The sequence below is a fragment of the Marmota monax genome, unplaced genomic scaffold, assembly GCF_021218885.2.
Source record: "Marmota monax isolate L192 unplaced genomic scaffold, Marmota_monax_Labrador192_F-V1.1 WCK01_AAM20220418_F8-fsc00001, whole genome shotgun sequence".
Taxonomy (NCBI): domain Eukaryota; kingdom Metazoa; phylum Chordata; class Mammalia; order Rodentia; family Sciuridae; genus Marmota; species Marmota monax.
This window is the reverse complement of record NW_026693777.1, coordinates 25074620-25102335: the sequence shown is the minus strand read 5'-3', so window position 1 is coordinate 25102335 and position 27716 is coordinate 25074620. Positions and strand designations below refer to the sequence as shown.

The 27716-nt window shown below is 32.9% G+C and overlaps 1 protein-coding gene across 2 annotated transcripts in view; it reads left to right on the top strand.

The window, feature by feature from the left end:
• Mnat1 (MNAT1 component of CDK activating kinase) overlaps positions 1–27716 on the top strand; it is a 239691-nt gene that overhangs the window by 59269 nt on the left and 152706 nt on the right. For both annotated transcript variants that reach the window (XM_046461149.2, XM_058584611.1), the window contains exons 2-4: positions 6631–6783; positions 8392–8465; positions 22586–22689. In XM_046461149.2, the coding sequence (XP_046317105.1) occupies positions 6631–6783; positions 8392–8465; positions 22586–22689 (331 nt within the window). The remainder of the gene's footprint in view (positions 1–6630; positions 6784–8391; positions 8466–22585; positions 22690–27716) is intronic.

The following is a 27716-nucleotide window of genomic DNA, read 5'->3' as shown; positions in this document are numbered from 1 at the left end:
GTTGGGATCCTGAGACAAGATCTCAAATATTAACATGCCCTGTATTTGAGGCAGGAGGGCAGCGATTTTACCAAGTTTTAAATTTCAAAACAGTGAAGCAGCTAAAAGAGGCTGTAACAACCTATGGTCCTCAAGCACCCTTCACTGTAAGCATGGTCGAATCCATTAACAACTTGAACATGACGCCAGCAGATTGGGCTAATATGTGTAAAGCTGTGCTAAATGGAGGACAATACCTGTTATGGAAGGTTGCCAATGAGGAATTTTGCAAGGAGACGGCTAGGCGAAATGCAGCAGCTGGTCATCCTCAGAGAAATCTAGATATGTTGTTAGGAAAGGGACCTTATGAGGATCAGCAGCAACAAATTGCATATGATCCTGGTGTATACGCACAAATTGCTGCAGATGCAATTAAGGCATGGAAGACTTTACAAGGACATGGAGGTTTACAAGGTCAATTATCTAAGGTAATACAAGGAGCTAACGAACCTTATGCTGAATTTGTAGATAGGCTTATTCAAACAGCTACCAGAGTTTTTGGGAATACAGAACAAGCAATGCCATTACTAAAACACCTGGCTTATGAGCAAGCGAATCGTTGGTGCAGAGATATCATTAGACCATGGAAACATGAAGGTTTAAACACATATATTAAATTATGTAGATTTCTGTTATTTTAAATTGATTTTTTTTCTTAGTGTCTGCTGGGCTTTTAAGAGGATTAATTGAAAATTTTATAGTAAATGTGGACCAAACATTAATATAATTTTCTTTCTAGAAACAAAAATGAGAACATTAAATTTTTAGGACTATTTCAGGTTAAGCATTGCTTGTCATAAAATAAATGCAGTTTTTGCCTTAACAGCCCTACTTTCTCTGGGTGGATCTTTTATTCTCTGGGTGGATGTTTTTGTTGATGCAGGGAGAATGATAATGTGCTCTCACAGTCTACCATTGTAGTTCATAAATTTTTTTTTGTAATGGCACATTTCTACAATTTCAGTCTATTGTTTTGCTATTATTGACTGTTGGTTTACTAGAATGTATATTCTTGTACTCATTCAACATTTGAGGTCCCAACTAATATATGACTATGCATTTGAGAAAGTACCTGGCACAGTACTGAGGGTACCCAACTAGCCAGGTAGCTGTTTAGATTATATATTTGAGGAACTAATTGACTGAAATAGTAGCTTGACTAGTTTTTATATTTTATTCTATTTAAACAGTCATCTGTTTGGATGCTTGATAGCTATTGACCCAGAAAAAATAGTTTTTTAAAAAATGAATTATATTTTTTATGAATTCTTTAAGTAATAGAAAAGTACAAACTTCATTGTGGTTATGAAGAACAAAATAATTAAAGAGTGTTAAACTGGGGCTGGGGATGTAGTGGTACAATGCTTGACTAGCATTCATGAGGCCCTGGGTTCAGTTCTAGCTCTGCTTCCCCATTCCTTGCAAAAAGTATTAAACTGAGAAGTAAAAACAAAATATAACTAAGAAAATTGGATAAAGGAAATGACTGATAAACAAAAAATAGCAGAACTTTGAAATCCAAATTTCTTAAAAGTGATACTTTGAACAGACCTCTAATATTTCTTTCAATAGAAATAGGTAGGATAGCAAAATAAAGCATACAAAGAGAAGTAGAATAATATTGTGCAAAAAATTTAAAATGTTATTTCATACTAATAAATAAGAGAATCTTGATGGTTTGGATATTTTGGAGATCTCTTAAATTATGATTGCATTCTTTAATGTAATCCCAAAATGTGGTGGTTCTCTAATATTTTGGTCTCAGTTTTTTTTGTTTTTTTTTAACTTTTTACTTTTTTTTGTGATGTTGGAGTTTGAACCCAGAGCATTATACATGGTATGCAAACAATGTACATCAATAGCCCCTTTAGTGTGTTTATAATCTTAAAAAAATTGAGGCTCCCTAGGAGCTTTTAGAGAACTTTGATTTTTTTTAATCTGTTAATCTTTGTGATATTGGAAGTTGAAATTGAGAAAATTTGAAGATACTTATTAAAAATTATAAAATTGTCACATGTTAACATCTCTAATCAAGAGAAATAGAAAAGTGAATTAAGAAATGGGAAGGACTAGAATAATAAGTATAATGAAAATTTAAAATATTTTTGTGAGACTATTTTCAAAACAAAAAAATTATGAGATGAGTAGCATGTTTTACATTTTTGCAAATCTCTTTTAATATTTGGCTTAAGAGAAGACAGCTGGATTCTCATAACTGCTATTGTGGTGATTCTGTTGTTACATGTTGTTTTGGTTGAAATGTATAGTATGTAGTTGGAAAATGGAGAAACATTTTAATAGCCTTTTCAGATCATTGTAGACATTGTTCTTTGACCTACTTATGCAAATATATATTTAATTCCTTTGACCCAAAGACATGCCTTATTTTTCTGGAAATCAGTATTAATTCAATTTGCCTTTCTTTTTCTGAGGTAGAATCATAGTAATAGTCCCTATAGAGATGCATTCCTGTTTGATTTAGTAGCAGGTTGTTCTCTGTGAAGTCTCCAAAGTCCAGAATGCCCCTGGTAGCCATAGAATGTTCCTTTACCATTCATACAATTGTTAGTTTTCTTTGTTTCTTTAAGTTTCTTGAATTTTTACTTTCCTTCCTTGATGGGGCATTGAGCCTTTATCAAATGTGCAACTTAGCATCCAGCATTGTGACCCCACATGCCCTTTTTAGCTATTCCTCTGTGGCAGAAAGTGGGGGTATGAAACAGTAGAGTCTACATAGTTAAAAAACTTTCCTTGGCTTAGAGCATTTGAGTATGATGTATTAACATTCACTGGCCAGGAGAGTACAGTAGATATAATTTTGTTGAGCCGTTGCTTGTTGCCTAAGAGATTATAGGGTCATTTTCTTTTCTATTTCCACTACAATATATGAGGCCTTTATGCATGAAGTTAGTGTTATTCACTTTACATTCCCCACAAAGCCAAGTATATTAGTTTTGTATATGTTACTTCACTGAAAGCCTTAAGTATAGTATTTGTAACAAATTATTTGTCTTTTTCTAAGTTAATCTATCTTAATAACTGTTTAAATTCTGCAAAGAATGTAGTTGTTTTTCCAAATTATGGCAAACAAAATGATTAATGTCTTAAGGGAATATAAGCAATTAAATATTTTGATAAAATAAGTCAGAAAAAGGGAAGATAATCATTCAGGCTTTTAAAAACAAATAAACCCATAAAAATGTTCTTGGAATGGATAATGACTGATGATTTACACTTTTTTTTTTTTTTTTGCAAATGTTTATGTGTTCTGTAAAACACAAGATTTAGTTTGACAAATTCCTAGTACTCTGGGAGGAAGGAAAACTATTTCAGATAAAATGAACTAGCAACTATCAACTTCTTACTTTTTTCATATGACTAGTTTTCATATGTATAACTTATAAATATGTAGAAAAAAATGTGGCAACATAAACACTAAAATTAGCAGTAGTTTGTTTTCTGTTAGAAGTGAGATATAGAACAAAAGAAATTAGAACTTTTTTTCTCAGTATAATTTTATATTGTTTGAACTTTAAAAATAACCTTTTAAATATTCAGTTAAAATCAGAAAATATCCAGTTAAAATCAGAAAGGGAGGAACTAGGGCTCAGTGATAGAACTTGTACTCAATTTGCCGGATGCCCTGAATTTGAACCCATCTGCTAAGCACCCACTCTACCGTTGAGGTACACCTTTAGTTCCTAAAGATTTTTTAGTTTATTTTCCTATACAACATATTTCCCTTTCTGATTTTTTTTTTCTTTTTGGAGTGATGGGAATTGAATCCATTGATAAGACACACTTTTAACAACTGAACCATCCAACCCACAATTTTGTTTACATTACATTGACTTAAGGCAGATTCTTATTTTTTTCTTTAGGTACTAGGGATTGAACCCAGAGTCACTTAACCACTGAACCATATCCCCAGCCCTTTTAATATTTTATTCTGAGACCAGGTCTCATAAGTTGCTTCAGACCTTGTTCAATTTCTGAGACTGTTTTTGAACTCACACCATCATCCTGCCTCAGCCTCCTGAGCTGCTGGGATTACAGCCTGCACCACAAAGCCAGGCAAAATAGATTTTTATTTTTATTTTTATTGAGGTAGGGAATAAACTCACAGCTTTACACATGCTAGACAAGTACTCTACCACTGAGCTCTTACACCCCCAGCCCATTTTATTTTTTAGTTTGAGGGTCTTGTTAAGTTGCCCAGGCTGGCCTCAAACTTGGCCATTCTCCCGCATCAGCTTCAGAAACAGCTGGGAGTATCACTATGCTTGGTTTATGACAGATTTTTAAAAAGTGGAAATGTATACCTAATTTTGGAAGCAAGTAATATATTATGTTTAATATACAATATTACTTATAGAAGTATTAAATTATTCTACATATATTCTAAATAAATGAACTATTAACTACATCTAGACTCCCAAACCTTGAAGTATGAAACTTTTTTTGTGGTTCAGTTACTTTTGAATATTTCATATGACTCCCTGCTTATAAAGATCTTTAATTAATATAGTTATAAAACATGCCTGTTTTCAACTTCTGAATTTGGGTTTAATTTCTTCAAACTACAGGGAATAATGAAGTGTTGACTCCTATGTGTTCTAAATTTAGGGTGGCTTTTCTGTTTCTGATTTTGTTTTTATCTTGGTAATGAAAGCTATGATCTCTGAAATTATTTTCTCCTATTTTTAGATGACACTATTAAGATATAGATATGCTGAGGTTAATGTTGGTAGTTTGCTAATATCCTTAAAAATTCTTACTTTCCCTTTTCACTTATTCCTCTTATCCGTTAAGTTAAATACATACTTAGAAGAAATCACCTTTTCCCTTATTAATTAGAACCTTTTTTATTCCTCTGTCACATATTCATTTCTTTATTCAGTAAAGTTTATTTAATACTTACTATGAGGCACTAAGGATAAAAGTTATACCTTCATGAAATATATCCTAGTGGGGGAGACAGAAAACACAAATAATTTCAAATATTGCTTTTAAAAAAAGGGCAGGGGTTGGGGCTCAGCAGTAGAGCACTTGCCTTGCACATGTGAGGCACTGGGTTTGATCCTCAGCACCACATAAAAATAAACAAAATAAAGGTATTGTGTCCATATACAACTAAATATGTGTGTGTATGTATGTGTGTGTATCATGTATATATTTTTATTTATGAAAAATAAAAAGAGTCCTAACACACATGTAACTGGGTAAGATTATAGTTGGAGGATGCAGTGTTTGAATACTTATCAAGATATATGAATACTTAAAAGTTATAATTTAAGCTACATCTTGACCCAGCCCAAGTTCCTGCTAGCCTATACCCTCAAGACTCAAGGCTAAAGTAGCTGCTGTCTCTTGGTGTCCAACCTTCTCTCCTAAGTGGTAGCATGGATCTGTTGGATTAGGGCAGGGGTAATCCAGTGATGCCTGGACCCATCTAAAATAATATTTGGACTGATCCTACCAGTTCTTCAGAAATTTGGTTATAGAGTGGTTCACTTCTAGTTCCTGACTTTTCCAGCTCAAAAACTGTATTTCCCAAGAAGAATAAAGAAGAAAAGGTAGAGGGGATGCCGGTATCTTGGAAATATCATTTGTCTGGGCATTAATTTTGGTTGATTTAGGGTGTCCAACTTTGAGTAAAGTTTTATAAACACATGCTCTTTCTAGGATTTCTCATGGCAGAAGCTCTGATGATTTTCTCCTTTCTACACATACTAGGGGACTCTAAGTTCTTTTGTCTCTGGCCTGTGGGGCCTCATTGAGTTTGCACCTCTCTCTTGTAAACAGAACTTTTATAAAATTTCATTACAGGGCTGCAAATGGGAAAAATAAGTGCTTGTTGTATACGGAGCATCTCCTGGTAGAGGCTTCTCTTGCCCAGGTCTAGAGTGAATAAGGTTGAGTATCCCTTATCTGACATGCTTAGAACCAATCAAAAGTGTTTTGGATTTTGAATGTTTTTTTTTTTTTTTTGATTCTGGAATATTTGCATATATATCACAAGTCACTTTAGGGATGAGAAACAAGTCTAAACACAAAATCGGTACTTCATATATATCTTACACACATAGCCTGAAGGCAATATCATTCATGATTTTTATTAATTTTGTGCATGAAACAAAATTTTACAATATGAAATTTTGCACTTCTTGCATCATGTTGGTGCTCAAAAAGTTATGGATTTTGCGTGTTTCAGATTTCAGATATTTGAATTGGGATGCTCAACCTTTATTGAATTGGGGATAGAAGTGACCATAAAGTCTTTTACTTTGCTCATTGACTTCTCCTTGACATTGCTGTTCTGAATCTTCTTAGCGTTTTATTCAACTTATTTTAATTTATAAATTTCTCTAATTTGTAAAACTCAACTGGTATCTCTTGGGATATCTGTATCTGAAAAGTAAGCTCCAAATGAAAATGGTCATTTTCCAAAAGTTTTTTTTTTTTTTTTGATAACATTAAGTAGCAATGAAGAGTTTTCATGTTTCCCTAATTCCTCTAAAAGGCAAACGATTCAAACTTGTTGCCGATTTGAACATTGTCTTAAATGTCATTTTATTTCTTTCCTTACAGGTGTGAAAGCTGTGTGGATTTACTGTTTGTGAGAGGAGCTGGAAACTGTCCTGAGTGTGGCACTCCACTTCGGAAGAGCAACTTCAGGGTACAGCTCTTTGAAGATCCCACTGTTGACAAGGAAGTTGAGATCAGAAAAAAAGTGCTAAAGATGTAAGTATTATTGTTAAAATGATTAAGCCAACAAAGAAGACTTTAGCAGTTGTTAAAGATTGGCAAATGAATAACTGTAAATTCATCTATGTACTTGCTTTACAAAAATTTATTATATTTTTAGAGAACTGAGTAATGTTATTATTCTAACCTTTGTTAAAGAGCCTCTTGACTGAAAGCTTCACAGTTTATCCATTTGCCATTTATTCCTTAATTAATAACTGTAGAATACCTACTGTATGCAGTGTGTTTTGTGTGTTAGGCAATAGGTACAAAATGATGAATATCTAGCCATGAACCATGTCCTCATGAGGTTTACCATGTAGTTGCATAGTATAACCAAGAGATAGAAAATAAAATAGGCAGAATAATTATGTAATTATAAATTGAGAAAAATACTATAAAGTAGTGATTGAGTACTGATAGCTATCAGTGATAAGTAAGAACTGAGGAGGTAACATTTAAATTGAGGTTTGAAATCTATTAGAGAAACACCTGTGTTAGCTATGATTTATTTTGTTATATATGTGTGTTTGTTCTATAATATTGGTTATAATATTTGTATTTTATGGTATTTGAATTTTATTTTATCTGCCTTTTTATAAAGGGGACTTGATTGATTTTGAAGTTAAAATAATTGTTTTAAAGTTTTTTTTTTGTTTTGTTTTTTCAAATGTGTGTTAGAGCCTTGGGCATGCTAGGCGTGTACATCACTTAGCTCAGCCCAGTGTTTAAATTCTTATTTTGGTGGTATACTTTTCAACCCAGGTCACCAGTATTTAAGTCACATCTATGTAGGCCTCTAACCAAGTTTCCCTAGCTGTTGCTTTATTACTTACATTGCTTCTAGGAGGTAGTCTCTTAGATTCTGATCTTTTATTGTTAATTCCTTATAGTTTTATAATTCTTTATATATGTTAAAATAGTTGTAGGCTTTTCTGATTTAGCATTTTGTTTTGTATTGGGATGGAACCCAAGGACACCGAGCTACATCCATAGCCCCTTTTATTTTAATTTTGAGACAGTATCTCACTAAGTTGCTTAGGGCCTGGCTGAGTTGCTGTGGCTGGCCTCCAGCTTCTAATCTGAGCTGGGATTACAAGTGGGTCACTGTGTTTGGCTGATATAGCATTCTTAACTGTCAAGAAAAAAATAGGAGTCCCTGAATTAAGTTTTCATTTTCTGGAAACTAGTGAATCTATTTGTAACAAGTAAATTATTTCATAATTTCCAGTGATACACCTTGTTTAAGTTCATTTCCCAAACCTATTAACTATTAATTTTTCTTTCCCTGAAGTCTTATGATTCTGCTTCTTCTCTATAGTCATAAGAATTTTAAGAACAAATTTCTTGAGCTGAGTGTATGGCTCAGAGGGTGAGTACTTGCCTATCATATGTGAGACTCTGGGTTTGATTTCCAGCAAGAGTGCAGGAAGGAGAATAGCATTCTTGGTCTAGTTAAAAACCTAGTGTCCAGAAAACAGTGTTTTACACAGTACACAGTCATTTTCTATATGTCATATATGAATGAGGTTAAGAACAAGCAAACTAGTTCTAAAATATTGAATGCAAATATATGTAACATGTTGATGTTTTCTTGTCTTTAAGATACAATAAAAGAGAAGAAGATTTTCCTAGTCTAAGAGAATATAATGATTTCCTAGAAGAAGTGGAGGAAATTGGTATGTTTTAATTTGAGACCTGAGACCTTGTGCTTTTATCATTTAGATGCTTAGGAGAATGTCTTACCTAAAAGTCTTTTAACAGGTTTTGTGATAACTAATTTTACCTAATTGAATCTCTTGTCCACTTAAATTATATTTGTCAAATTGAAGGCATACTTAAATAAAGGATATTCTTTAGTAATTTATCTTAAAAAATTATTAGTAGAGATAGTAATATTCTAGCTGGGAAGGAAGACAATGTCTATATGTATTCTTTGTATGTTAATAATAGTTTAAGCAAAAGGAAATAATGTTATGATTTTTTTTGGTAGGATTTTTAGTAATTATCCATGATAACTAAAGTCATATGTTGCTTATCATTATTTATGCTTCTGTTGACACAGTAGTTTGAAAATACTTCAAAGCTGTGGACTGTTGAAGTAGCTTTCTGATATACAGTGTTCTGGAATCAGAGGTTTGAGTAATCTTAGTGTCTTTTCTTGCTGATTTGATTAGTCAAAAGGATACTTTTGCAAAACAAAACAAAACCAAAACTCTTGTTTCTGTTTTCTTTTTTTACAGTCTTTATAATTTTTTTTAAAATTTATATATGGCAATGGAATGCATTACAATTCTTATTACACATATAGAGCACAATTTTTTATATCTCTGGTTGTATACAAAGTATATTCACATCAATTCGTGTCTTCATACATGTACTTTGGATAATAATGTCCATCACATTCCAACCCTCTCCCTTCCCCTCCAACCCCTCTGCTGTATTTAGAGTTCGTCTGTTCCTCCCATGCTCCCCCTCTCTACCCCTACCCCACTATGAATCAGCCTCCTTATATCAGAGAAAACATTCAGCATTTGGTTATTTGGGATTGACTAACTTCACTTAGCATTATCTTCTCTAACTCCATCCATTTACCTGCAAATGCCATGATTTTATTCTCTTTTATTGCTGAGTAATATTCCATCGTGTATATATGCCACATTTTTTTTAATCCATTCATCTACTGAAGGGCATCTAGGTTGGTTCCACAGTTTAGCTATTGTGAATTGTGTTGCTATAAACATTGATGTGGCTGTGTCCCTGTAGTATGCTGTTTTTAAGTCCTTTGGGTATAGACCCAGGAGAGGGATAGCTGAGTCAAATGGTGGTTCCATTCTTAATTTTCCAAGAAATCTCCATACTGCTTTCCATATTGGCTGCACCAATTTGCAGTTCCACCAGCAGTATATGAGTGTACCTTTTCCCCCACATACTTGCCAACACTTATTGTTGTTTGTCTTCATAATAGCTGCCATTCTGACTGGACATGCACAAAACTCAACTCAAAATGGATCAAGGATCTAGGAATAAAACCAGAGACCCTGCATCTAATAGAAGAAAAAGTAGGCCCTAATCTTCATCATGTGGGATTAGGCCCCAACTTCCTTAATAAGACTCCTTTGGCACATGAATTGAAAGCAAGAATCAATAAATGGGATGGACTCAAACTAAAAAGTTTCTTCCCAGCAAAAGAAACAATCTGTGAGGTGAATAGAGAGCCTATATTTTGGAGCAAAGCTTTACCCCTCACACATCAGATAGAGCACTAATCTCTAAGGTATATAAATAACTCAAAAAACTAAGCACCAAAAAAACAAATAACCCACTGAATAAACGGGCCAAGGATCTGAACAGACACTTCTCAGAAGAGGATATACAATCAATCAACAAATATATGAAAAAATGTTCATCATCGCTAGCAGTTAGAGAAATGCAAATCAAAACTACTCTAAGATTGTTTCTGTTTTCTTAAATGAAATTTTAGAGATGTTAAAAAGTCTAGAATCTGTATACGTGGAAAAATGAGAATTCATACCCTATTTGAATCAAATGAAAGATATGTCAAGATCATTGTATTGTCTTGAGCAACTAATAAAAAAAAAGTCTAGAAGTTATATTGATTCAAAAATTAATGTTTTTTAAAAAAAGTATTCATAATTATTTTAAAGTGTAGGTTAGGAAATAACACAAAGGTTGTAATCTATGAAAATTAGAATGAGATTATGAGAGTCAGTTGCTTTTTTATTATTCACTAAAACTTGATAGTCAAATATAATTACAATCTTTATTATTAAAAATATGATACTAAAATTGGTTATTCTTTTCTTTCTTTTTTTGTTTTATGTGGTACTGCATATTAAACCCAAGTGCTGTACCATTGAGCTGCATCCCCAGACTAAAAATTGGTTATTCTTCAGAAGGTTTATGTATGGTAAATTTTTAGAAAATATAAATTTCTAAAGAATGAATATTCTAATTCTTTAAAGTATCCTTTCTGAGAAAATACAGAAAGTCTTTTTGTTTCACTCATTATCAAAACTTTTCTAAAATGTCTAATTTCATTTGTTATGCCAGAACAGAAGCATATATAGAATATGATTTAGGTATCTTTTAGTGCTGTAGAGTCACTGCTTTTTCATTCTAATTATACTCATTTGCATATAATCTTAGCAATTTAGTTGAGAATTTTAGTTGAGAAGATGGTGGATTTGGGCGTGACAAAGCAAAGTTAGGATATGGACTGAGAAGATATGCCTAACAGAAATCTGGAAGAACTGGGCAAGTATGTATAAATCTGGTTATATATAGATAATAAGTATAGGACAAGCAGTTGGATAGCAATCAGGATGAAACCCAGTTTACATATATATTCTACAGGCAATATAATTCGTCAAAAATCTGTTAGGTAACAAGGGGAAATGAGATAATAGATGTTGCAGGGCAAGTTGAATGCATATTTACAATTCTAACCTTCCAGTCATAAACTGATGGACATAGAAGGAACAGATAAGGGATAGGTTCTTGAGCCGTGATTTAAAAAAATACATTTTTGCTATGAGATGAATTAGTTTGGAGGCATGGATAACCTGGGGCCTTTGGGTGAAACGAGTTCATGTTTAGAAGTGGGAACTAGGATCAATAGGCAAGAGCAAGTCAGAATGTTTGTGATATGCAATATGTAATACTTTCTTTACCAGAAGGGGGAACTATGGCTTAGAACATTTAATTAGAAAATGATTATGCTATTATGTACAGTTCATGAGGGACTGTCTTCATTTTAAAGTATTTGGAAATTCTTTTAACCAACTTCTGCTTAATTATCTCATTAACTGACATTCCTCTGACCTTCCATAAAATGTACTGACCGATACCCTGAGCATAATGAATACATGGTGAATGCTGCCCATTAGAAGTTGTCCTCAAGTATATCTCTGTATTTCTCTCACCTGTTTAGTTACACATCAAGAGTTATTTGTATTGTTAACCAAACTTCCTTGTGCCAATTGCATTTATTTTTTGCAGTTATGTTAATTAAATAAGTGTATATAAAGTTGGGAAAAAATCACAAAACTATGGGATTTAGCTTCTCTTGTTCTCAGTTCACTTTTTAAAAAAAATGGAAACTCAGCAATGTAGAGGAAAGTTATTGTTTACATAAGAAAGAAGGCAAACTCCAATTAATGGCTAGACTTTTGCTGTTTGTCATTAAATTAGAGAATGACTTTATACTTACAATATTGTTAATATGCATTTTAAGTTATTTGGGGAGAGAAAGAGAAAGGTATAGAGATAGATATGGGGGTGAAGGGAGAGGAACAGAGAAGGAAGGAAAGAATGAATGAATATGAATGTGTGTATGATTAGTAGACTATGCAAAGAAATCAACTATAAATCCTGATGTTGGTTAAAGACTGGTTCCACTATTATTTGAAGTACTGCTTTTTGGGACCTAGCTTCATGGATTTACTTTATTTTCTGAACTCAGCTCACTTTAGCAAACATTTATTGTTTCATATGAGTTACTTTACTGTTGGAAATACATGTTTCTTCAATAAGTTCAGACTTTAAATGGGAAGGTAATTATGTAAACAAATAACTATAATTTAATGTGACAAATCTTATAGGTATTTATAAAATGCTGTGGGAATAAAGATAAGAAAGCAATTAACCCAGCATTAGTAAATAGAGGTATATTTAGTAAAATTCAGAGACATGATAATATTTGAGTTTGATTTAAACGATTAAGAGAAACCTGCAATGACTGTGGGGGAAAGGAAATTGGAGAGGATGGTTAAGGGGTACAGGAGTGCAGTTGAATTGAAGGAATGACTTCTAATGTTCTACAGTACATTAGGATAACAGTGGTAAATAACGATTGTGTAGCTAGTAGAGATGACTTTGAATGTTCCCAACACAAGAAATGATAAATATTTACCGTGATGGATATGCCAGTTTCCTAGATCTGATCATTACACAGTAGTCATACTATATACGTGTATTGAAATATCACACTGTCCTCCATAAATATGTATAGTTATTGTGTCATTTGAAAATAAAAAGAACATTAAAAGTAAATTAAAAAAAGGTGAATAATTTGTCAGGTAGAAAGGCAATGGAAGAACATTTGTAGCAAAAGAAAAAGGCACAGAGACAGAAAGGCATATAAAATGGTGGAGGATGAGCAAGGAGTCTGTTACAAGTAGAGAAAGCATGGGATATGACTGAAAATGAAGCTTGTAAAACAAGCTAGATCTGGGTTAAGGAGAGGTTAGGATTGTAGATAACCAAAGCAAAAATAGACACATGGGTTTCATCAGATGAAAAACCGTCTGTATAGCAAAGGAAGCAATCAACAGAGTAAAGAGACAGTCCAGAATAGCAGAAAATATTTGTTAACTTGAGAAGGAGATAATCTCCAAGATGCAAGGAACTTGAACAATTGAACAGCAAGAAAGAAAATAATTAAAAAGTGGGCTAAGGTCTTAAATAGACATTTCTTGAAAGTGGACATACAGACAATCAACAGATTTATGAAATGATATTCAACATCACTACCCAGGGAAATGCAAATCAATGAGATATCACCACACCTCTAGTATCCAAAAGATGAATAATAAGTATTAAGGAGGATGTGAATATAAATGAACCCTTGTACACTGTTAATAAAAATATCATTAGTACAACCATATGGAGAACAGTATGAACGTTCCTCAAAACATTAATCATAGAATTATTATGTGGTGTAATTTTTCTTTTGGGCATTCAAAAGAATTCAATCCAAAAGAATTAAAATTGGTATATTGAAGAGATCTCTCTGCATCCCTGTGTTCATAACAGCTATATTCAGAATAGCCAAGATATGATATGGAATCAACCTAAGTGTTCATTATTCTATATATGGTTAAAGTGTGGTATGTATGTCTTATGGAATACTATTCAGACTTAGAAGAGAATATTGTGTGAAGTGAAATAAGTCAGGCACAGGAAGAAAAATAAAGCACGATCTCACTTATATGTAGAATTTAAAATAAAGTTACAGAAGTAGACAGTAGAATGGTGTTTTACCATGAGTTAGTGGTAAGCAGGTGGGGTGGAGGTGGATGTTGACAAAATTTCAGTTAGATAAGCAGTATAAATTTTTGAGACCTGTTGCACAGCATGGTGATTTCAGTTAATGTGTTGTATATTTCAGAATTGCCAAAATAATTTTAAATGTTCTCATTACAAAAAACTGTGTGAGGTGATAGATATGTGAGTTGACTTGATATAATACCCCATTTATATATATATATATATATATATATATATATATATATATATATAGTGTATATATGTACGTATAGTTTGTGTATGTATGTACATACATACATTTACACATGCTATTATACCCCAAGGACATATACAGTTCTTGCCAATTAAAAATAAAAATTACAAAAAAGGAGAAGTTTGTAAACTTGGCTGTTAGGGTAACCCATTAAAGTCCCAAGATTTTAGTTCTGCAAATAATTTAATGAAATTGACACAGGTGCATTAAAATAGGTTGGAATTTGTAATCTAGAGCTTGTATATTTTATTAATAAGTGTTAAAATTATATTTGTATTATATAACTATATATTACATAATTATATTAACTCTTATATACTGTATTCAGTTTTTTATACATGTTATATACATATGGGCTAATGAGACAAAATGGGATTTTAGTCTGTGGCTAGTAGCAAAACCAATGAAATTTTTTAGGGGCCATTTCAGTAATTTGGATAATGATAAAAATAATGATAATGAAAAAAATAAGTAGAAATTAATGGGAGATGGGTGACAGACAAAGGTAATATTTTGAAACAGAATATTCAAATGACTGATTTAATGTAGGAAGTGAATTAAAAAGAGTAGACAAAATGAAATATTTTGACTGAAAGTTTCATGATACTAATCAAGATAATAAAATCTGGAGAATATGTAGTATTTTTTATTGTTTTGTTTTTTGGATGGCAAGCATGCAGAAATGAAAGATGAGGTAACGTGTTTAGTCTTTTAGATTTTTTAAGTTTTATTTTAATAGTGTGGCTTTGTTCTGATTGTTATATAAATAAAACTTCCTTTAAAAATCTTGGTTGAGGGCTTGGGTTGTATAGATCAGTGGTAGAGTGCTTGCCTGGAAAGCATGAGTCCCTGGGTTCAATCCCCAGTACAAAAAAAGAAATCTTGGTTGAGTAGCTGTCTATGTTGTTTTATTCATACTTTTAAAGATGATTAGTTAATATTTGTGACATCTGTATTGACTGTCTATTAATTAAATTATAAAATGTTAGTTTAATGGGTACCTATGAGTTCCAGACTGACTGTACACACCTTGTATAATTTTTTCAACTCTAAGACATACACATTTTTTAAAATATTTTTTTTAGTTGGACACAATAACTTTATTTATTTATTTATTTTTATGTGGTGCCGAGGATTGAACCCAGCGCCTCACATGTGCTAGGTGAGCACTCTATTGCTGAGCTACAACCCAAGCCCCAAGATATGCATTTTTTAAACCAAATTTTACATATAGAGAACAGGCACAGAGAGCCTGCTGGTAAATAATGGAACCAAATTTTAAGAACAGGTTTTTCTCACAAGTGCATAAAAGTACTTGGTAGGCTAAAAAGAGAAGTTAGTAGTCTGAGTCTAGAACATGGGGTGCTGTTGAATAGTCAGAGATGAGAGAAAAGAAAGTTGGTTGGAGCAATTTTTTAAAGGATATTGAAGAAATTTAACCTTGATCTTTTAGGTAGAAGGGTGGTATTGAAAATATTTAAGTCTAGTGTGAGAAGATTAAAATTAGCGGGGTGGTTTGTCAGCGTTAGAGGATTCATTAATTGGAATGAAATAATTTCATTATATAAATTTTATTATGAATATTTTCAAATCATAATTATAAAAATTTAAAACTTACAATTTTGGATAATGGCATAAAAATTTACAGTATAAGGGGCACATACGAAGATGAATTTTCTTATGGTACTAACAATAGACTGTTTTTTCCTCCCCTGTGGTTATGACAATTATACATAAAAGTTCTTGTTCCTTTTGGTCCCAGGGATTATCTCAAAGGTTTGTTCTTAGTTTTATAATAAATAGGTTATTCTTTTGGTGAAGACAATACTTATTTTTAAAAGGGTGAGAAAGCCCTAAGGCCTTTAATTATAAATTCTGGATGTCAAAAAAAGACTCTAAAATTGTACTTAAATAACATTAAATCTTTCAGCAAATACAATAGGTTTTTTGTTTGCTTTTAATACTTGACTACAGACAGGTCAACATCTGAGGTAAACCGTTAAGCAGATAAAGGGTCAAATGATTGCTATAGAAAATTAGCCTCTATTCCTTTTTCTTCAAGCTATTATATCAACCTGATTCCTTGTGGTATGAGTGAGTTCTGCTTCACATAAAAAGTTTTTAAGATAGTAATTCACATTTGTGGTTCTTTTCTTACTTTTTAAAGGAAGATGTTTGTGTTCTGTATAAATAATTGGCCTCTATGATATTGCTATTACCTTTGCTTTCTAAGTGAAAAAACGGCTATGTTACTTTTATTGGAATTAATCACAATATTTTTAATAAGCATAAAATAAATTGTATCTAAACATATACATTTCACTTAGTATCAATGTTCACTTATTTCTGAGATCTATTTAATGGAAAGTTTAAATCAGTAGTAAATTATCTAGCCTACCAAAAAATGATGTTTTTGTTTTTTGTTTAAGCTACTCAGCATTCTAGTAGAGTTCTGTCATAGGATATCAGTGTGATTATGTTCACTTTTCAGTAGCTTAATACCATAAGAAACCAAGATTATTTCTTTCTATAGTTTTGAATATTCTTACTTTGCTATGTTCAGATTTGTAATTATAAATGTTATTAATTACATATACAGTTATAAAATTAATAATACATGTTAACACTAGTTTATTTTTACTTTTGTAATAATTCAAGTATTTCCTATGTTCTTACCAGATGGGAAATTGTTTTATTTTTTAAAAATATTTTAAAACAGTTAAGATTCACCTCAAAATTGAACAGAAAGTACAGAGTTTTCATATAGCCCCTATCCTCACATAGATACTGCTTCTTCTGCTATCAATGTCTTCAACCAGTGTGGTACATTTGTTAAAATTGACAAACCTACTTTAATACATCATCATCACACAAAATCCATGATTTGCATTAGGGCTCACTCTCGGTGTTGTGTATTTTATGGGTTTACAAATGTATAGTGAGTGACCTTTATCTACCATTATAGTGTCATATAGGGTAGTTTCTTTGCCTGAACAATCCTCTGGTCTTTGCTTGTTTTTCCCTTCCTTTGCTATTCCCTTGCTATTCCCTTGCAACCACTGAATTTTTAAATAAATCAATTAATTATTTATTTTAACTGTCTCCATATATTTGCCTTCCCTGGATTGTCATATAGTTTGAATCTTGAAGAATGTAGTTTTTTTCCATTGGCTCTTTTCACCGATGAAAAGAATTTAAGTTTCTTTCATGTTTTTTTTTAACTCATTTCTTTTTGCACTGAACATTGTCGAGATGTACCAGAGTTTATCCATTCCTCTACTGAAGGACATATTCATAACCATGTCTATGCAGGATTTTGTGTGGACATATTTTTCTACTCATTTGGATAAATACCTAGAAGCTTCATTGCTAGGTTATATGGTAGAATGTTTTTAAAATTTAAAAAATTCTAATTAGTCATCCATGACAGCAGAATGCATTTCAACTCATTGTACACAAAGGAACATAACTTCTCATTTCTTTGGCTGTACATGATGTAGACTTACACTGTTCCTTCAATCATACATGTATATAGGGTAATATAATGTTCATCTCTTTCCACTATCCTCTCTACCCTTATACCCCTCCTCTCCCCTCTGCCCAATCCAAAGTTGCTTCATTCTCTCCCCACCCACCCCCATTATGGATTAGCATTCACTGATCAGAGAAAACATTTGGTCTTTGGTTTTTGGGGTTTGGCTTATATTGCTTAGCAAGATATTCCTCAACTTCATCTGTTTACTTGTAAATGCCATAATTTTATTCATCTTTAAGTCTGAGTAACACTACATTGTGTATATACATCTCATTTTCTTTATCCATTTACCTGTTGAAAGGCATCGAGATTGGTTCCATAGTTTAGCTATTGTGAATTGAGCTGCTATATACATTGATGTGGCTGTGTCACTGTAGTATGTTGATTTTAGGTCCTTTGGGTATAAACTGAGGACTGGGATAGCTGGGTCAAATGGTGGTTTTGTTCCAAGTTTTCTAAGGAATCTTCATACTGCTTTCCAGAGTGGTTGCATCAATTTTTACCCCCACTAGCAATGTATGTGTGTACCCTTTACCCCACATCCTTGCCAACATTTATTGTGCTTGTATTTTTTTTAAAAATATTTTTTAGTGGTCAATGGATTTTATTTTATTTATTTATATGCAGTGCTGAGAATCAAACACAATGCCCCACACATGCTAGGCAAGTGCTTTACCATTGAGCCACAACCCCAGCCCTGTTGTTTGTATTCTTGATAATTGCAATTTTGACTGGAATGAGATGAAATCTTAGTTTTGTGTTTCTTTAGTTGCTAGAGATGTTGAACATTTTTTCATATAGTTTTTGATTGGAATGTATATCCTCTTCTGTGAAGTGTCGTTTTAGTTCCTTAGCCCATTATTGATTGGGTTATTTGTTGTTTTTTTTAAGGTGTTGTTTTTGAGTTTTTTATATATCTTGGAAATTAGTGGTCTGTCTGATGTGTGCATGGTAAAGATTTCTCCCAATCTGTTGAAGAGGCTATCTTTTCTCCAATGTATGTTTTTGGTACCTTTCTCTAGTATGAGATATCTGTATTTATTTAGGTTTATAAAAAGAAAACCTGCTGGGCTGGGGTTGTGGCTCAGTGATATAGAGCTTGCCCAGCCCTTGTGAGGCACTGGGTCTGATCCTCAGCACCATATAAAAATAAACAAATAAATTAAAGGCATCGTGTCCATCTACAACTAGAAGAATATTAAAAAAATAAATAAAACCTATCAGAGTGGCAATATCATTTTACATTATCACCAGTAATTAATGAGAGTTTCTGTTGTCCCACATACTACCAGCTTTTATTATTTTGAATTAGATATTTGCCATTCCAATTGGAATATAGTAGAAATTGAAGGAGTGGTAGTAAATGTAAGTCAGGGCTAGAATCTGCCCTCTAGGAACATTCTAATAGGTCACACAAGATAATATACATTGAAAACAATTATACAAGGTAGAATGTGAACATGTGCCATCAGACTGAAATTAGGTAATGTGTTGTTATTAATTCCAATAATTTGGGTATGGAAAGAGAGTAACTGCACAGTGAATTTGAGAAATAGCTGGAGACTAGGCTGGGTATATAAAGGTCAGTCAAATCTGGATATTCATAGTCGTTTCAGATTGAGATTAATACTAAAATGTCCCCTTTGGATGGAGGGAAGGGTTTGAGTACAGATACAGAAATATGGAGATACAGATGCAGAGGAATGCTGAACTGGACTAGTCATGGTTTTCATTTAGAGAAGTGTTATAAATAAAAATTTAGGTTTTGGAATCTGACTACACTAAAATCCTGGTTCCCACATTAACTGGCTGTAAAGTTGTTTGTTTTTTAAATATCTTTAAACTTTATTTGTAAAGTGTAAATAACATCAGAACATATCTTATAAGGTTGTTAGGAGGATTAAATGAGGTGATTAGGTCAAGTGCTTGTCATATATGGTCCATGGATATTTGCTGTATAAAGTGTGTTCTTTAAGCAAAACTTTGAAAAGGAAGTCCTTCAAATGAACAAATGAGAGGGAAGCTACATTGGTTGGATCTGGTAGATGTTGAGTACGATGGAGATCTGGAGATCCTTGGCTCAGAGAATGGCCTATTATATGTAAAGGGAAGTTTTTGTGAGTGATCGACAGACAGTGGAATCACTATATTATTTAATAGATCATGGTACCTTGCAGAGGGTAGTTCTTGGAGCTTCCTTCTTTGATCATTTTGTGTCAGGACCTGGGGTGTGATTAATGGGGAATGCCCCACATTGAATACTAGCTAGATTCCATGGCTTATCTCCATTACTGTTTTCTTTTCTACTTCATGTTTAAAATGTTGGGGAAGTGGTTAGTGGGTATTATTGCTCATTATCTCTCAATTCCTGCCTGGTTTAAAAATTGTTATGTATTAAAAATAAGTATACCATTGTTTACATACCTAAATGAACCTGGATTTTTAACAATGATTATGATAAATTGGTATTCTGAAATAAGTGGGCTTTTTGAGGTGGCAATTATATTTTTATGGATTAAATTGGTCTTTTTGAGTCTGTTTATGACCATACTCAACAAAACAGATGACTCTATATTGATCTTCCAGTATGACTTTCAAGGAAAGAGTGAGATGAGAAAGAGTCTATAGAAACAAAGGGGATTGAGCAGAATTTTCCATCTTGTTGGTAGGATTAGAAGCAGGAAGCAATGGTGATTAAATTGGAGAATGGGTAGACACACTTATAATGGGTAGAGAAAGATTACAGGGGAAGCTGAGGGAGGTATGAATTGAATTTTGAAACTGGATAGTCTTAATGATATGGATTCTTTCAGGGGTGGGATATTGGGATGGTACCCTTCATATAAGTTCATATGTGTGCTAAGGCAGGTTTGTTTGTTTTGGTTTAGAGCATTATAGTAACTTTTTGACTGTGTGTGTGTAAATTAAGGAGGGAGTATGAGATTTATAATTTAGATTATTTGGAGTTGAAATTATAAAAAGATAGTTCTAACTCACTTAAAATTTAGCAATGTGTAAACATGCATCAGTGGCTTCTCTTAAGGAAATACTTCAACTTAAAAATGTTTTTATTAGTGCACTATAGCTATACATAATAATGGGGTTCATTTTGACAGAATCATAATTTGTTCCATTTTAGTCTCTGGTACCTTCTCTCTTCCTCCCCTCCCTGTCCCCCTTTCCTCTGCTCCACTGGCCTTCCCTCCCATCTGTTTATTGGTTTTATATGTTAGTACTTTATGGGGTACCTAAAGGTGGAATTCACTGTGGTACATTGACACATGGACACAGCATAATTTGGTCCATTCCACTGGTCTCCCATTTTTGAATGTACCACACATTCAATGTGGTACATTGACACATGGACACAGCATAATTTGGTCCATTCCACTGGTCTCCCATTTTTGTAGTGTTGTTCTCCCTTCTTCACCCTTATTTTGCTCTATCATCTACATATGAGAGAAAATATTAGACCCTTGACTTTCTGAGTCTGGTTTATTTCATTTAGCATGATATTCTCCAGTTCCATCTATTTACCAGCAAATGCTATAATTTCATTCTTTATAGTGGAATAAAACTTCTTTGTGTATATATACCTCATTTTCTTTATCCCTTTATCTGTTGATGTGCACCTGGCTGGTTCTATAATGTGACTGTTGTGAGTTGCACTGCTATAAACAGTGATGTGGCTGTATTACTAGAGTATGCTGGTAAATATCAAGGAGTGGGGTAGTTGAGCCATGTGGTGGTTCTATTCGCAGTCTTTTGAGAATCTCCATACTGCTTTCCAAAGTGTTTGCACTGATTTGCAGTTCCACCAACAGTGTATGAGTATACCTTTCTTCCCACATCCTCATCAGCTTTATTATTATATATGTTCTTGATAATTGCCATTCTGACTGGAGTGTAGTTTTGACTTGCATTTCCCTGATTGCTAGGGATGTTGGACATGGTTTTATAATTTGTTGGCCATTTGTATATCTCTCTCTTTTTTTTTTTTTTTTTTTTTGAGAAATGTCTATTTAGTTCTTTTGCCCATTTCTTGATTTTTTTTTTTTTGGTATAGTTTTTTGTGTTTAGTCTAAGTTTTGTGCCAGTTTTATCCTTTGCTTTCCCTTTTAAATTTCAACTCCTTTCTGTTTTATACTCTCTAGATTAAGATTACGTGAGAAATAATTAAAACTTGAGCCTAGCCATATTGGAGACAATTGCAAAGTGAATAAAAGCTGATTTTTTGTTTGATATAAGTTATACAAATATATGATTTTTGAAACTTCTTTGGGCAATTTTTCTAAATTTTGAGGCACAGATTCTTTTCAGTATTAATCTCATCAGTATAATAGATCCTAGACTTACTTTTTTTATTTTTTAAAAAATGGCAATCCTTTATATGCTTTTAAGTTTATAATCACATTAGATTTTATTTTTATAAAATCTAATGTGATTATAGCAAATATTTACTTTGGTTTTTTGGACTGATTCTTATATTTAGATATTTTGTGCTGTAGTCTGACAGTCTGTATATTTGGCTAAGAAAACATAGTAGCCACCAGGCATGGTGGTACATGCTTGTAATCCCAGAAACTTGGGAGGAGGATTGAAAGTTCAAAGCCAGAATCAGCAATTTAATGAACTTAAACCATATCTCAAAAAGGGCTAGGAATGTAGATCAGTGGTAAAGTGCCCCTAGGTTCAGTTCCTGGTACCAAAATAAACAAACAAACAAAATGAAACGAATCAAGCAAACAACAACAACAAAAAACCCTTATAGTTGCTAACTAGAGATAGTCTCTATAATAGGATCAGGATTTAAACAGTGCTATAAAGAAATGATAACTCAATGAATTAAAAAGTCACTATGGTGAATATTTGTTTTTTATTATCTACTCAAGATTTACATTAAAACTGCACTTCATGACATTGTTTTCTTTCTGATTCAGTTTTCAACTTGACCAACAATGTGGATTTGGAAAACACCAAAAAGAAAATGGAACTATACCAGAAGGAAAACAAAGATATCATTCAGAAAAATAAGTTAAAGCTGGTTGGTTGCTATGTATTTTCTTTTTTCTTTTGTATTATGAACAGTTGCTTTCACATGATACTTTAGAAGGCTATCTTTCTATAATACCAGTTGTATTTATAAGGAATTGAATGGAAGTTTATGTCAGAATACTAATATGTTATAAAGATATGTAGGTAGGCATGTACACATTACTGTAGCAAAAGCAATTTGACAGTGTTATGTGAAACTGTGCTTTCTTAAGAAAATAAATCCTTAAGGTAGGTGGTTGTAAATGCTAGTTTTATCTGTCTTTGTGATTCTCTGATAAGTATGTATTTGGATAATGGTCACAAAATAATGGAAGCTTATGTTTATCCTTGAACTTTAATTTCTTTTTCATCTAAAGCAGGGGATAGTAGAGGGAACTCAGACAGATATTGATGGAGATAAAGACACCATTTATTAGAAACTAAAACAAATTTATAGTTAAACTGGAGGAACAGATGTGTTACCTAAGCTTAACTTTGGTTTTTCTATTAGGTACTTTTTTTTTTGGTTTGATTAATATAGTAATATTACCACATACAAAATTAATTTTGGTTTGCTTTGTTAATCTATATCAAAATTTGTTTTTAAATATTTTAGTAATTACAATTCATTATTAAAAATTATTCTATAAAGGAAAAAGAATAACTTGCTCACAGATGCAGTTGTGTAATTTATAAAATTTAGCGATCATTTTTATCTTGCAACTTGACATTCTAGTTATGGGGGAAAGTAGAGGTTAATTACTTTTGACATACCTTCTTCACTAAAATGACATAAGTTTATTTGTATCATGTAGCTTTCATTTTGTGATTAGAAGGGGCTTCCTTATAATCTTACAGTGTTTCATTTAGATACTTCTTTCCTGCCATAAAATTCTCATGGAATTGATATTACATTCACATTCCCAGCTTAGCTTTCTTAAAAAAGATACCTCAATAGTGTGTGGGCCTTCCTTTTTTTTAAATCCCATAGTTTTGAGCTAGGAAATAATATTGAGAGTTATAATGAAAGAATAATCTAATTCTAGAATGATTGTATTTCTTTAAAGTAGGAATTTTTAATTATCTGGGAATATAGGTCATTGACTAAAAGAGATAACTTTATTTATGCATATTTCTTCTGTATTAATGATTAACACATGGTTATGTTATAACTTTTTGTGAATAATTCATTATCATTTATTAATTGATCATTCTGTGCAGTGTATCATACTTGTTAGTCCTGCTTATATGAGAGTTTGGTATTGATACAAACATACAGATTCAGGACCACATTTTTTTTTAGAATGGTGCTAGTTAACATACATCATTGCTTGAACATGCCCTGAAGTGACCTATGGAGCATGAGCTAATTTACATGTCTTTTTCTAATCTGAGGTAGTAACTTGCTTGTGACTCTGAATGTTGAATTCTCATTATTCCAAAAATATTAGAGATGTATGAAAAAAGAAAGGTAAAGAGATCTCTTGCTTGATTAGGCACATAAAATGACTCATTTCTGATGGAGAAAATATTACTGAATTTTTTACTGAGCAGGTCTTATTTGTTGACATTTAACATCTGTGTAAGCATGGAAAAACTAAACTGTGGTGATCTAATCTTGAAATAAATCTTAGTTAAGATTAGCTTAATTTTCATTTTCAGTTTTCTAGATTCTCATGCATAGCAGAGATTGCTATGTAGAATGTCTAATAATTTGGCAAAAATTCATTTAAAAATATTTGTTACACATCTGGTAAGCATAGGGTATTATACAAAAATAAATACCCTCATTCTCAATAGATCAGGTAATTTCACAATATTTGGATCACTGTGAAAGAATTATATGCCTGTTATTAAGGGAGCAAAGAGTAGAGATACTTGATTTATTCTGTAAGACTGGGAAAGGCATTCCAAGAAAAATGCCTGAATAGACTTCTGAAGGACAAGTAGAAGTTACCCAGGTGAGGAAGTTGAGATGAGTGGGGTTAGGGAGACTAGCACAATGACATTCCAGGGAGAAAGCAATCATAAGCAAAGGCAAGAAGGTATGGATAATCATGGAAAGTCCTGAGAGTTGTAAGTAATTCTGTATTATCAAAGTCAAGAGAGAGACTGAAACTGGAGGATTAGAAAAGACCTAGAACACATAAGAACTTCAGTTGTCTTTAGGTTTTAGTAGGTGAAATGGTCCATCCCTGCCATCTCCATGAAAGGTTACTCAGAATACTCCAGTTGACATGACTATGGAATGAGGGATGGCCTGGGTTCTCATTTACTCAGTTCCTTCATTAGATTATCTTCAGACATCTGTTATTGGCAGCTTTTTTGTTATTGTAATAAAATGCCTGAAATAACTTAAGAAGAAGAAAGGTTATTTTGTACTCATCTTTGAAGGACTCAGTTCATAATTGATTGGTCCCATTGCTTTTGTGCCTGTGGCAAGGTAGTATTTCATGGTGAGAGCATATGGCAAAGGAAACTGTTTACCTCAAGGAAGCTGGGAAGCAAAGAGAGAAAGAGGAGGGGCATACCACCATATGACTGTAAGACTTCCAACTAGGTCACACCTCTTAAAGGTTCTGTTATCTCCCAGTAGCACCAGGGACTGGGAATCAAGTATTGGTAACATCAAATATTGGTGTTTGGAGGACACTTACTGACACCATAGCAGCATCTTAGAGAATTCCCTGGATTTGTTAGAGAAATTCCTTAGAGCTCTTCCCTTGCTATTAGAACTCTTGCTTTCTGTGGAGTCATATCATTATTTTTCTCATTCTGTTATCTTTCTTTTTCGTTCTCTTGGGAACCTTTTCTTTCCTTCCTGTCTCTTAAATATAGGTTCTACATAAATTCCTTTTAGTGATTCTCTTTGAGTTATCCCTTTATGATAAGTACTCTCAAATATTTTTACAGCCAGTTGTTTTTTTTCCCCCTGAGCTCTTAAATGTAATGTATCCATATATATGTGGTATTAATAGTTATTTTTGTCTTGATGTATCATAGACACCTGTAATTCAGTATTTTCAGAACCTTTTTTTAATCTTTGCTTTCCAGTTTCTTTAAGTGTTAAAAAGTTTTACTATATTTTGTATAGTAAGAATAGTTAATATTGTATCTATCATTTGAGCACTTGTATAATACACTTAAAAATTTTACAGGTCTCTAAAACTTGTTCATGTTGTTTTATGAAATTTTAGGTCTGTTGGTTAGTAACTCTCCATTCCCACTCCCCAGCTCTTGACAATCACTATTTCACTCTTTGATTCTATGAAATTTCACTACTTTAGGTACCTCATATAAGGGGAGTCATAAAGTATTTGTCATGCTTGATATGATTTTAGTTTTCTTAAATTTATTAAGGTGTGTTTGGGTGACTTGTGATCCATGCAGAAAAAGTTTTGCGTGTGCTTGAGAATGACATATATTCTGCTGCTGTTGGGTTAAATGTTCATCTATTTTGTCTATAATGTTCAAGTCCTGCGTTTACTTTTTGATCTTTTGTTTGGATGTTGCATTTATTATTGAAAGTAAGCTGTTGAGGTCTTTTACTGTCTGTATTGCTATTTATTTCTTCATTCAGTTGTCAGTGTTTGATTTATACATTTAGGTGCTCTGATGTTGAGTGCATATATGTTTAAAATTGTTAAATCTTTCTATATGTTACTCCTTTTATCATTATAGAATGTCTTTCTTTGTCTCTTGTGACAGTTTTTGAATTAACTGATTTTGCTTTGTCTCTTATAATGTTTTTTATCATAGTGAATCTATCCAAATGTTCAGGCTGAACCCGGGTCACTCCTTAGGTTTTGCTGATCATCAGTTTCTTGCCATTTTTTAAATCTGGTTCCTCCTCTGATTCTATTATTATTTACTTAAGGATCTTTTATAATTTCTTATCTGGATTATTGGAATATTCTTCTGACTAGTCTTTCTATTGTCAGTCTTGAACCCTGTTGATCTATATTCCCTACTGTTTCTATTCATCTTTCTAAACCCATTCCTCAGGTTTTCTTAATGTCTTCTAGTTGCCTTAGTATGGTATATGTTCCTTTAGTGTGGTACAGTAGACCCTCTGCTTTCCTCTTCAGTTATATCTGAAGCTTTTTTTTTTCTACCCTCATACTTCATGACTAGGCCTATGAAGCATCCCAGCTTCCAGCTTTTTTTCTTGTCTTTCCTCCTTTTTTCTCTTTGCTTACATGGCTATTTACTGTCAATGGGAGTAAATACTTACTGTTTGAAGTCCTTAGCTGGAATTCCATGTATTATTTTCCCAGAACTTTGTAACAGATTACCAAAAACTGGATGACTTACGACAACAAGAATTTGTCTTTGCTCCATTATGGAAGTTAGAAATCTAAATTCAGGGTGTTAGTATTTTTCATGGTTCTAGAGGAGACTCCTGTTTTGCTGTTTCTAAGCTCAGGAATCTGCCAGCAATCTTTGTCATTCCTAAGTTTATAGATACATCACTCTAATCTTTGCCTTTCTCAGGTCTTCACAAGGTCTTCTTCCATGTTTGTCTTTGTCCAGATTTCTAGTATGACCTTATCTTAATTTGATTATATCAGCAAAGATCTTATTTCTAAATGAGGTCACATTTATGGGTATCAGGAGTTAGGTCTCTGTATTAGTCAGGGTTCTCTAGAGGAACAGAATCAACAGGAAGTATAATCATAAAAGGGGGATTTATTAGGTTGGTTGTCTTATGTGACCAGAAGCTGGATAGTCCACAGTGGCTGTATACAGGCTGGAGAGCTGGGAAAACGAGTGGTTGCACAGTCCAAGAGGTTGAAGCCCCAGAACAAGAGGAATCAATGGTGCTACCCTAGTCCTAAACTGAAGGCTTCTGGAGAATCACTGGCAGAGTCCGCTTTGGAAGAGTGAAGGAGTGAGAGTTTGATATACTCAGATGATCACAGCAGCAATCAAGAACCAGTTCAAGAAGAATTGAGCTAGCGTCTGCTGCTGCTTCCTTGTTCTTCCAACTTTTATTCTGTCCAAGCCCTCATCCTATTTGATGGTGCTGCCACGCTT